General features: G+C 56.6%; 4 protein-coding genes across 4 annotated transcripts; 2 read left to right on the forward strand and 2 right to left on the reverse strand.

Annotated features, from left to right (window-relative positions):
* Window positions 1-921: 921 nt before the first annotated feature.
* Window positions 922-1,361, forward strand: UMAG_11106 (uncharacterized protein; the record flags this gene model as incomplete). Its single annotated transcript, XM_011392044.1, has 2 exons — window positions 922-1,092; window positions 1,302-1,361. 2 exons carry the CDS (start codon window positions 922-924, stop codon window positions 1,359-1,361), a joined length of 231 nt encoding a protein of 76 aa, XP_011390346.1.
* Window positions 1,362-1,715: 354 nt separating this feature from the next.
* Window positions 1,716-4,961, reverse strand: UMAG_12243 (uncharacterized protein; the record flags this gene model as incomplete). Its single annotated transcript, XM_011392057.1, has 1 exon — window positions 1,716-4,961. One exon carries the CDS (start codon window positions 4,959-4,961, stop codon window positions 1,716-1,718), a length of 3,246 nt encoding a protein of 1,081 aa, XP_011390359.1.
* Window positions 4,962-5,973: 1,012 nt separating this feature from the next.
* On the reverse strand, window positions 5,974-8,478 carry UMAG_03857 (uncharacterized protein; the record flags this gene model as incomplete). The annotated part of the gene is made up of 1 exon (XM_011391983.1): window positions 5,974-8,478. The coding sequence occupies one exon, from the start codon at window positions 8,476-8,478 to the stop codon at window positions 5,974-5,976; it is 2,505 nt and encodes an 834-aa protein (XP_011390285.1).
* A 1,077-nt stretch (window positions 8,479-9,555) lies between these two features.
* On the forward strand, window positions 9,556-11,403 carry UMAG_03858 (putative glutamine amidotransferase/cyclase; the record flags this gene model as incomplete). The annotated part of the gene is made up of 1 exon (XM_011391984.1): window positions 9,556-11,403. The coding sequence occupies one exon, from the start codon at window positions 9,556-9,558 to the stop codon at window positions 11,401-11,403; it is 1,848 nt and encodes a 615-aa protein (XP_011390286.1).
* Window positions 11,404-11,408: the final 5 nt, after the last annotated feature.

Here is an 11,408-nt window from a genome sequence, read left to right on the forward strand (position 1 = left end):
CGCACTTGCAACACCCTGCAGCTGCGACGCTAGACGCCTGACATCGGCAAGAGAACGAAATAAGCCAAGCAAGAAACTGCGTTGCACGCATAATCCAATGATGATTACCAAATACATAGAGTCAAGCACGGTCTGGTCGTGGTCCCAACGTGGAAGCGACCATCTGGCGATAACCTACATTTGTTTTTTTTCTGATCCTACAAACGTGGACGAGGTTCTTCTTGGCTTGTTTCGTTCGGCTTGTTTGCGATGTTGTTCAGGTATACAGGCTAACTGATCAGGTACGTCGAAGTGCGTGGCTGGTAGTAACGGCGCGCGCATGGTGTTTCGTCTCTGTAGATCTGTGTTTCTGGCATGTGCCGACGTGAGACTTGTGCAATGCTAACCATCCCGGATCATCCAATGCATCCAATGCCTCGACTGTGGAAGGTCGTTCTGGACGTCGTGCTCTTGTATAGGCGGCTCGCAAGTGAGACGAAACGACGACCAACGATCAACGCTGAAAAAACAAAACGCTGAGAGTGAGTCACGAGTTTTCTCGCGAAAAAAATGTTGGACCGTGACAAATGACAAGACGTGTTTTTTTTTTTGCGTGTTGGGTATTTGCGGTGCGCACCCACGAGTTGAGTGAGTGTGCGTCGGAGCCGATGAGCGGATTCGAGATTTGAAACGCGCGGGCTGGGCACGAGTTGACTTGTATGAGCTGCGAGGGACGGGTGAGGCTTGCTTCAGGATCGCGACGTTGTCCGACAGCTTTCACTCGACCGGTCTTGCTTGGCGACATCAACGTGAGGTACGTCGGATCATGAATCACGCTGGATAATGTAGCGGAACAGACTGACTCACGTCGATTGGATTGCGTACAACCGGTTGGTTTGACGATGCACATCGGACCGTGTTGGTGACGTAGACTTTGCGATCATGGCAGGCGCAGCAGGAGCAGGAGCCAGCTCCTCACGATGGTATAGACCCGTACCGGGATTTCACCCACATCAGCCCGCATTCAAGCACAGATGGGGCGCCAAGTTGCTCGGAGCCACCATGTGGTTTTGGATCTTCTACCGTGCTAAGCAGGACGGTGCTGTTCTCTTGGTAAGTCTGGATCCGCGTACAGAATGCACGCGAGTGCTCGAGACACAGCCAGACATGCTTTCACCATACCGCCGCAGCTGGGCCGTATCAATGCATCTCTACTCGGAGCGACACCCCCCGTTGCATGCGCAAACGTGTTCACGCTCTCGTCCAACGCTAAGCACGCGACATGCATCTGACCTGCTTCCTGCTCCATTTCTCTTGTACAGGGACTCAAACACCCCTGGGACGGCCATCACGCTCATGACGACCATGACGACCACCACTGATCCATCCTCCACCTTCTGACCCGTTTCCGTCTTGACCCAATCCACCTTGCTTGCCTCCGTACTTGCGCGTTCACTCCGCCTGACATCCGACGAGCCGTCTCACATTGTGCGACATGCATGTGTGATCGTGCTTACGCTGAAATCGGCTGTGATCCGTTCTCTACACATGACCCCCTGCGCCTTAATACCGACCCTCCACCGTCCGCATCCTGCCTCCTCGATCCTGACACACCTTGCACAGCTGTTCATCGCACCCGCACCAGGATCCACATCCGCATCCGCATCCGCTCACGCCCGCGTCTGCACTGACAAAACATTCACGATTGGATTGAGAAAACACACCGAGAGACCACATTAACCGATCTGAGCAAAGGATCCACCGACGGGTGGGAGCGCGCCGGCCTCTCTGACCACGGGGCCCTGCTGTGGTAAACCGTTGGCGGCACTGGAGGCGTGTACGAGGTCGTGCTGGCTGAGCTTCTCTGGAGCATGCGCCGCCTTGTGGAGCAGTTCGTTGACGAGCGCCAGCTGTTTCTGCACGGCGAGACGGTCGGCGTAGAGCTGTCGACGACCTGCCTCTACGCTGCGGCGTTCCGCCTCGAGGAGCGACTCGAGCTCTTCGAACTGAGACATCTTGAGTTCGAGCTTCTTGAGCTGCGCCTCAATAACTTGGCCCACCAGTCGCTGGCATTCGCGCTCTTCGAACGATGCAAGCACGTGCGCTTTCGCAGCCGCCGCACCGAGCGCGATGGCAGCTGCTCTTTCCACAGCGTTGCGCGGAACGCTGGTTTTTTTGGCATCCACAACCAGCGCGTCCGCGTCCGCGTCCACTTCCGCGTCGCCGCGACCGGCACCCTCAGCAGCAGCCGACTTGGCCTGCTCACCGTCGACGTCCATCGCATCGCCGTTGGCGTGTGGAGCCTCGCCATCGCGCTTCGCATCACCAGCATCAGCCGCCGTCGCCTCCTTTTCGCCGCTCGACTTTTCGCGCCCTGCTCGCTTTCTGAGATTCTCCGTGAGCTCGCCCAACGCGCTCTGAGCCGCCGCTGCCGCCACTGCCGGGTTCACCGCACTCGCCAAAAACGCAACCACGCTCATCACCGGGTTGTCCGCCTGCGCAAACGGAACGATCGGCTTACCGAGCTTGTCCACCTGATCACGACGCGCGTACTGCAACGGTCCCAGATCCGCCTGCGAAGCACCGTCCAAGAAGCCATCCTCGATGGGCAGCTGGATAAACTTGGTGATGCACTGCTCGCGGCTGCGCGTGCCCACGTGGTTCGAAACCGCCGACCAGTCATCGTCAAACATTTCCAGCCCTTCGAGCAGACGCAGCGTCTCGGCGTCCGTCCAGTCATCCTGCCCACCAGAAGCACCGCCCACGACGCCGCCCGTCTGCTTGAGTACCGAGTCTTCCATGCGAACGAAATCACCCGAATACATGGAGCTCGGGAAACGTCCTTCCAGGTAGCACGACGCGCAAAGCGAGTAGTTTTTCGCCTTGATGCTGTGGTATCGCACGCGCGTGCAGTCGCTCCCGCACGTGTCGCACGTGTAGCGAGGCGCACCACCAGCGCCACCGGCGACCGCAGCATCGGCCTGCGCAGCGAGCGAGTTGGCTTCGGCCAGATCGATGGGCTTGGACCCCTTCATGGTCGATTGGAAGATGGTCTTGCGCAGCTCAAGGTTCATGTCGCGCTTGTCCGCTCCTGCCGCAGCCGCAGCCGCAGCCGCAGCCGCAGCACTGGCCGCCGGACCATCAGCGCCGGCGGAAGCCGAGGTGGTCAAGTTGACACGAGTGCCAGGGTGAAGCGGCTGCAGACCACGCGGCGTGTCGACGAGTACTCGGAAATGACCGGTGAACGGAGGGCCCAGTGTAGCAGGTCGGGTTTCAGGATCGATCTGATAGTTGATGAGACCCCACTGCTCGAGGAACGCGTGCACCCTCATGATGGCGCAAACGTCGCCCGCCAAGTTTCTTCGGCAAGCGGTAAAAGTGAGGTACTCGCTTGGATTGAGACGGTACGTGTTGATCATAAAGTCACGGTAATCCTTGTAGATGCTCGGCGTCTTGCTGCGGTTCTTGTGGTTGAAGAATTCGGGCAAGGATCGCTTTTCGATCGCGTTGATGGTCGACATATCGAACCAAGTGGAGTAGGAAGGGATAATCACTTCCTGCGTCTGCGAAGCGAGATACTTTTTGGCGATCTCCTCGGCGCGGATGCGCTGCTGTTCAACCGCAGCGGCATCCGGCTGAACGATGGGTGCGTTGGTATCGGCGGTCGCTTCAGTCGGCTCCTCAACCGCAGCATCCGCCTTGGGCTTGTCAGCAGTACCGTCGACCATGGTCGCATCACCATCGTTGGCTGGCCTGACGGCAGGCTGTTCGCCCTCGAGCTTGGTGGGGCCAGCCGATTCCGAGGGCAGGTTGCCAAGAACACCGCTCGGCACCGCCTCGTTTTCGTACTTTTTGCCTGGAATGGGTTGCGAGCCAGAAAGATCGATGGGGATGGCACCAACGGGACGCGCCGCGACAAGAAGCTTGATGCGCTTACTGTTAGGCTCGCTGGCAGCAGCTGAAGCCGAGGAAGCGTCGGTGATCTCGTCGGGCAGTCCACGCTTCTTGCTCTTGGAAACATCGCCGGTGGTAGCGATGCCAGTCTCGACGTCGGCAGCATCCATGGCAACCCCGAGCGCATCCTCCTGTTCGTAATCCTCTGCGTTCATGATCTCGTTGAAGCGAACGCTGTCGCGGAGCCACTTTGCGCTAATCTTCCATGGCAGTCGCTTCTCGGGAGCCGGGTCGGGGTCGGCAAAGTCGGCAGCGGGAAGCCAGGTGTCGTACGAGTCGGGACGGTACCAGACATGGATGAGAGCGCGCCCTGATCTGGAGGCGATGGTCCTGAAGTATTCCTCGGAAGTGGACGACGACGACTCGCCGAGCTTAGGAGAGGCTGGAGGCGTCATCTCAGAAGGGTAGAGGACGTGAGATGCGGTTGCGACGTCGTCGGACCACTTACATTCGAGCTGTTCAGCCATCTGCTTGAGCGCAGCTGCCTCTGCCTCGGTGATGGACGCTGAGACGGCAATGGTGGGGTGCTCCAACGCAGCAGCCTGGGTAAGTTGCTGGCGAAGGTGTGTGATGAGCTCAACGTTGGTGGTCTTTTGAGCAGGGTCGGAAAAGTTCCAGGTGGACTTGCCGGTGGAGGCGAGATGCGCGAGTGCCTCTTGCAAGAGCAATCGAAGGTGACTCGACTCTGGCGGAGCAATCGAGGTGCTTTGGTGCGAAGACGTGGAGAGGAACAATTCTGCGGGGATGCGAACAGGGTGTCGCGCTAGTGGGGTGGATGCGTCAGGATTGGCAGGACGAGGTGCATTGACACCCAGCACCTCCTCCTGGAAGGTTTGGAGTTCAAACACAAGGTCTGCAAGGTCGGATGCGGAGAGCGAGCCAGATTTGGAGGGGATTGCGCTGGGATCGATGCCTTGCTGGGTGAGCGCGCTCTTGATGGGCTCTAGGTACGACTCGAGCGCCTGGAGCAGGAGCGGATCTGTGCGCAGCTTGGGATCAGGATGACCCGTAAGGTTGAGCGTCGACATGGTGCGGCGTAACGAGAGACGCAGAGTTCGACTTTGCGTGGATGTTGAAACTGATGACAATGACGCCAATGGAACGCAGATGAGAGCGAGTCAGACCACGTCTGCTGTCAACGCGCTGATGACGAGTGTTGGAAGCCAGCCGCGAGTGTGACGAGCAGAGCCGAAGGCGAACTAAGCCAAAAGCTGTCAACGTGAGTTTGAACACGTGTTGTCAAGGAGTTGTGTTTGCGTGTTTGCCAAGGATGGTAACAAGAACGTGAGATGCGCAAGTTTGTCGAGGGTGGTGATGATTGCGACGTTGGAAGGTCTCAAACGCAATCACGAAACCAAGAGCGGGTGAGCGAACAGTCGAGACTTGGGCTTTTCCCCCCTCACGACTCACGACTCACGACTCGAAAGCGCGCTTCCTGGCTTGTCGCCCTTACACTGAAGCACTTTGTTTCTAAGGGCGTGTGCTGGATCTGCGCCCGATCCATCCGCTATTTCTTGATTTGTACGTACGTTAACCTGCAATTCATTAATTGAAATGCAAGAAGCAGCGCTATTCACGATTAGATATTCACGATTCACGATTTTCCTCTCTGATTTTGAATTCAGCTACCGATTTTCAGCGTGAGTCGTGAGTTTGCGCACGCGTCGAGCTCGTCGTGTAGACCGAATTGACCGATAGCCCATGTCAAACCGGCAGTTGCTCACAATACCACTTTGGATACGTGATCAAAATCCTGTGATCTGTCGTGCACGATTCACGATTGACGATCATCGACAATCCACAATCCACATTCGACATTTCACAAGCCAACGCTGGTGCAGTTCTTGCCAAGAGTAAAGAGAGAGGAAAGCAATGGTTGGGAAACGGAAGAGTTTGAATGTACAAATACACGCGCAGAGGCAGTAGCGCAGCTTGGCAGCAAAGACTCGTTCAAGCGGACGCACACGGGACCATGTTCACGGTTGCTTGTTCGTACTAGCGTGCATGGTGACGCGTGCCCGAGGTTGAAGCGCGGCGACTTCACAGCTTGTAGAAAAAGTCAAAGCGGAAGCCGAGCGACTCGAGCAGAGTTCGCACCAAGCCACCCACACGGCCTTGCGATTTGCGCAGCGACTTGCCTACATACGTCGTCTTCCACGCCTCGCTTCCATCGATCTGCACCGACACGCGCACGACAGGCTTGTACGGGTCGCGCGCATCCACCTCAAACTCGGTCCACTTGTGGTTGCCATCGGGCAGGTACTTGAGCAGCTTGTCGACGCCGCTCTTTCCGTCACCGTGATCCTGCGATAGCGTACGGACGGGAAGGTAGAACATGCTGAGTGGGCTCGTGCTGAATTCGGTGATCGTATCGAGCACGCTGATTGCGGCAAATTCGTGCCGATCGCCGCTCAGCACGATGACGTTGGGCACATAGCGCAGCACTTGGGCGATCTCAAGTCGTTCCGTGTTGTAGGCAGCCCAGCTGTCCTTCTGTCCATCCACGTCGAGTTCGCCGCCCCAGAGCGTGTTGAATGGTACCGAACTGACTACAAACTTGAATGCTACGGTTTCGTTGACCACCGCCAGCCACTTGAAGAGGTCTTGCTTTTGACGGTAGCCGAGCATGGTTTTCTCCTCGTCATCGTCTGCGGTGTGATGCGTTCGATGACGACGCGTATCCATGACGAAGAAGGCGGCCGACTCGCCGTATTGGAATGTGTAGTAGTTTTCCCCCGCCTCGAGCGCTTCTGGGTTGGCATCACCAATGTACTCTTTCCACGCTGTGTTGGCCGAAGGGTAGGCAGCGATCTCTTGGTGGTTCTCATCCCTACCGGACCAGTTGTTGATCACCTCGTGGTCGTCGTAGATGCCAATGACAGGAACATGCTTCGAGAAGCGGCGGAAGCTTTGGGACGCAAACAGATTGCGATACAGTTTGCGATATGCATTGGTCTCTGCGCCTGCATAGTGCGGCACGTCGGCGTAGATCAGATCGCCGAGCTGCAACAGGAAGCGTAGCGAGGGATGCGACTCGCGGCCAGCCACCGCTCGCTGGTAGAGCAGATCGAATCCAGGGATACGGTTGCGCTCCGTGATGCCGCCCTGTTCAGTTCCGATGCCTGCCAGCTTGAGCAGTCGATTCCAGCCCCAGAACTGCGCTGGATGGTACGGAAAGTCGGGCTTGACGCACGAGGTCGAGGCAAATGTGAAGTGGTTCGGGTCTTCGAGCGGGTTGGTCTCTTCAGCAGGCTCGCCGATGTCTGTCTTTGCGAGATCAACGTTTCTCGAGCCAAGACTCTTTGACTGCATGTACGAGCTCAGACGTGGATCGGGCCAGGTGGTGAAGAGATTGCGGCGACTGATCTCGTCGTTGGCAACAAACTTTTCAATGATGCGCACCTCATCCGAGTGATCCACGTGTTCGGGCTCGAACTGCGAGAGTCCCCACTCGTATGTGGTCGAAGGCCAAAGCTCGTCGATGAGTGCCGTCGCAGTCCAGTCATTTTCTGCACGCAAGGTGATAAGCGGACCGTTGAGCCAGAGGCTCTCATGGTTGGCGAGATACTGCTTGGTGTGAGCTCGCGATGTCTTGCGCACCACGTCGTCGTGCTGCGAGGGGTTGTGCGCGCGTCGATACTTGACGAGCAGTTCGATGGGTGGCGCGGTGCTTGGAGCCTGATACGTTGCCGAGTTGAGCGACGTGTCAACAGCGAGGCTATCAAATGTATCAACGAGCGGAGGCGCAACGACGATCGACGCATTGGATGCGCCTGGGAGCTCGGGAGGCGGATAGCGAACATGGATTTTAGCATATGTGGGGCCAAGAGCGCCAGTGCGAGCGAAGGCGAGGTTGTAGTCCCAGTGAGAGGGAAACAGGTAGGGGGAGAGGAAACTATCGAGAAAGAGCGCAAAGGCGAGCGTGTGGGCTAGGACGACGTAAAAGTTGAAGCGGGAGGAGCGAGTCGAGGTACCGAACACGAGCGCTTTGAGCACCTCAAACGAGTTGGTACGACGCAGCTTGGCACGTGCAGACGATTCAATGTGCCAAGCCGATAAAGATTGCGACGGTGGGACCACTTTTACGCCTTTGGCTACGTCGGCATAGGATACGGAGCAAGTTGCGGGCTTGGTGGGTGTGGTTCCGTTCGGACCGGCAGGCTTGTTCTCGATTGGCTTGGCAGTAGGTTTGCACTGGATCTTGGAGCCGGTCACCTCGACCTTGTCTGCCAGCTGCTGAAGGCTGCGGGCTGCATCCTTGGCAAGATGGTCGGAAATGGCGCTTCGAATGGCGTAGTCACGATAGATGGATGTTAGCACATATACGGCGTACAACACCGGGATGAAGGGATATGCCAGCGACGTGGGGATCCATCGCAAAAAGACATAGACGCTCAACCTAAAGAGCAGGGATGAGACTGCCTGCACGATGCTCACGAGACCGCCGGACGGTTTGAGAAACTTTGGCGGCAGCAACGAAGCATGGACGTGTTCGTGGGGATGCTGAGCGTCTGGCATCACGCCGGGCTCTCGTTTGCTCGGCATGGTGCAACTAGCCTTGGCGAGAACGACCGCGATGGCGCTGGGAAGCAAGGTCAGATGTTCGGCACGATGGTGGTTACAAGTGGGACGGACAGACACGAGAGAACAAACACGAAAGACTCTTGCACACGCATCGTGGATCCGTGTGGAGGAAAAGCACACGCACCGACTCAAGGCTCACGACTGCTTCATCCACTCACGACGGCGCTCGGAACTTGGCTGTGCCGAGCGCAAACGCACCATTCCGTTTCGTCGTTCTTCTTGCACCAGGAAATCATGAATCGCCAGTCGTAAATTATTAATGAAATCGTGAATGTCAAAGCAATTCACGACTTGCGCCGGCACGCGGAAGAATCGTGAATGGCGCGAATTTGAATCAATCACGTATACAACCGTAACTCGTGACTTGTGACGGAAGCGAAGCACAAAATTCGTGAATCGTGAAGATGCACCCAAACGAGACCCTGTGAAACCAAAGCTGGCGCAGCTCAATCAAATGCAGTTTCTTAGTCATCTTGCAAGGCCAAAGTAAGCGTCATCAGATTCACAGTGAATCACCAGAATCACAGATTGGAATGTAATCGTGGTTGCACTTGTCGTGTCGCGGTGCTTGGCAGCCGAGTGGGCGTGCTGCAAGTGCCACCGTCACAATCGAAGCGTCTTGGGATTCGTAACTGCAGACGTGGGTGTGGGAGGTATGTTGCCGTTGCCGTTGCCGTTGCCGTTCCCATTGCCGTTGCAGTGCGAGTACTGCCCGATCCCGATACGGTTCCCGATTGTCTTTGTCCGGAGCGGCTATCAAATCGCATATAAACCAAAAAAAAAAAAAAAAAGAGAAAAAAAGCAAGAGTCATATTCAAATTAATATTTCGAGTCAGCTCGAGTCAACAACGCTCCGTCATGCGTGGCAGGTTCACGATAAGTTAGGAACATAAGAAGATCGAGAAGCAACACGCACAAGGCTTACTCGTAACTCTGGAGCTTGTGTCGGCTGCTCTTCCAGCATCTTGGCCACCACACCTTATCGACGCTTGTTGCACGCAGAGGCAGCTCTGCGCGTCTTTCACTTTTTGCTCCAGAATGCTCTACCTGCTCGATTACGGAGCCGGCAATGTGCGCAGTCTCGCCAACTCGATCAGCCAGCTCGGCTTCGAGTTCAAATGGGTGGAGTCGCCTCAGGATCTCGCCAAGGCGGACAAGCTTCTGTTCCCCGGTGTGGGCGCTTTTGGACCTGCAATGGAGTCGATTCGCGAAAAAGGATATGCGGAGCCGTTGAAAGCATACATTGCTTCCGGAAAGCCGTACATGGGCATTTGCATCGGCCTGCAGACACTGTTTGAGGGGTCGGACGAAGCACCGGGCGTTGCTGGTCTCGGCATCGTCCCTGGAATCGTCTCGAGCTTCTCGGCGTATGAAGAGGAGCGCAAGCTCAACAAATCGGTCCCGCAGATGGGCTGGAATTCCGCACAAGTCGTCAAGACGCGCAATGACAATGGTGATCAGGATGCGCTCAAGTATGGCTTCCCGGATCGTGCATCGGGCGAAACAAGTCACTACTACTTTGTACACTCGTATCGCGCAGCATACCAGCCGGACAAACATGCAGACTGGGTGTTGACGACAACGCAGTATGGATCCGAGGTGTTTCTGTCGTCGATCCAGAAGGGGAATGTGTTTGCCACCCAGTTCCACCCGGAAAAGAGCGGCCGTGCTGGCCTCGAAGTGCTTCGCGCTTGGCTCAGCCAGCCCGGCACTATGGAAATCAGCAAAGAACGGCTGCTGCTTGACGCGCAACAAGTGGCTGTTCCCGCACCCCAAGATGGCCTCACAAAACGCATCGTTGCATGCCTCGATGTGCGCAGCAACGACGATGGCGATCTTGTCGTTACCAAAGGCGAATCATACGACGTACGCGAAACGCTCGAGCACACGCCAACCGACGAGTCAGAAGCTGGTTCGTCCACAGCCACCAGGCGCAAGGTGCGCAACCTCGGCAAACCTGTCGACCTCGCACTGCGATACTACCTGGAAGGTGCAGATGAAATCACGTTTCTCAACATCACCTCGTTCCGTTCGTGCGCATTGCAGGATCAACCGATGCTCAGCCTGCTCGAAGCTGCAGCTGCCAAGATCTTTGTTCCACTCACCATCGGCGGAGGCATCAAGGACAGTGTCGATCCGGATGGAACGCCGAGACCGGCCAAAGAGGTGGCTGATGCCTACTTCCGTGCTGGTGCTGACAAAGTCTCGATTGGTTCCGAAGCGGTGTACGCTGTACAAGAGCTGTACGCACGTGCGGCGCAGAACGGATACGAGAACGAGAGCAATCCGCTCCGATTTAGCGAGGCGTGTTTGACAGGAAACACGGGCATCGAGACCATCAGTAAGGCGTACGGTGCGCAAGCAGTGGTGGTGTCGATCGACCCACGTCGTGTCTACGTCACTGAAGGAGAGCACGTGGATCCAAAACACGTTGCATGTCTCGTACAGGGGGTCGCTGGTTCCGAAGATCATGGCAAACGATGGTGGTATCGATGCACCGTTAAGGGTGGACGAGAAGATCGTGATCTTGACGTCATCCAACTGGCACGTGGTGTACAGCGTCTAGGTGCCGGCGAAATCCTGCTCAACTCGATCGACCGCGATGGATCCAACAAGGGCTTCGATCGCCAGCTCGTCGAGCTCGTACGTGGCAGTGTCAGCATCCCGGTGATCGCGTCGTCTGGCGCCGGCACCGCCCAGCACTTTGTCGACATCTTTACCGCTCAAGCCGACAACCAAAGTACCGTAGAAGCTGCCTTGGCCGCCGGCATCTTCCACCGCAAACAATGCTCGATCGACGACGTCAAGTCATCGCTGTTGCAAAACGGTTTCAAGGTGAGAAGAGAACACGTAGCCGCCGGAGCTGGCGCCATCTCGAAACAGTAAAACGC

The sequence above is a fragment of the Mycosarcoma maydis genome, chromosome 10, assembly GCF_000328475.2.
Source record: "Mycosarcoma maydis chromosome 10, whole genome shotgun sequence".
NCBI classification, from domain to species: Eukaryota; Fungi; Basidiomycota; class Ustilaginomycetes; order Ustilaginales; genus Mycosarcoma; species Mycosarcoma maydis.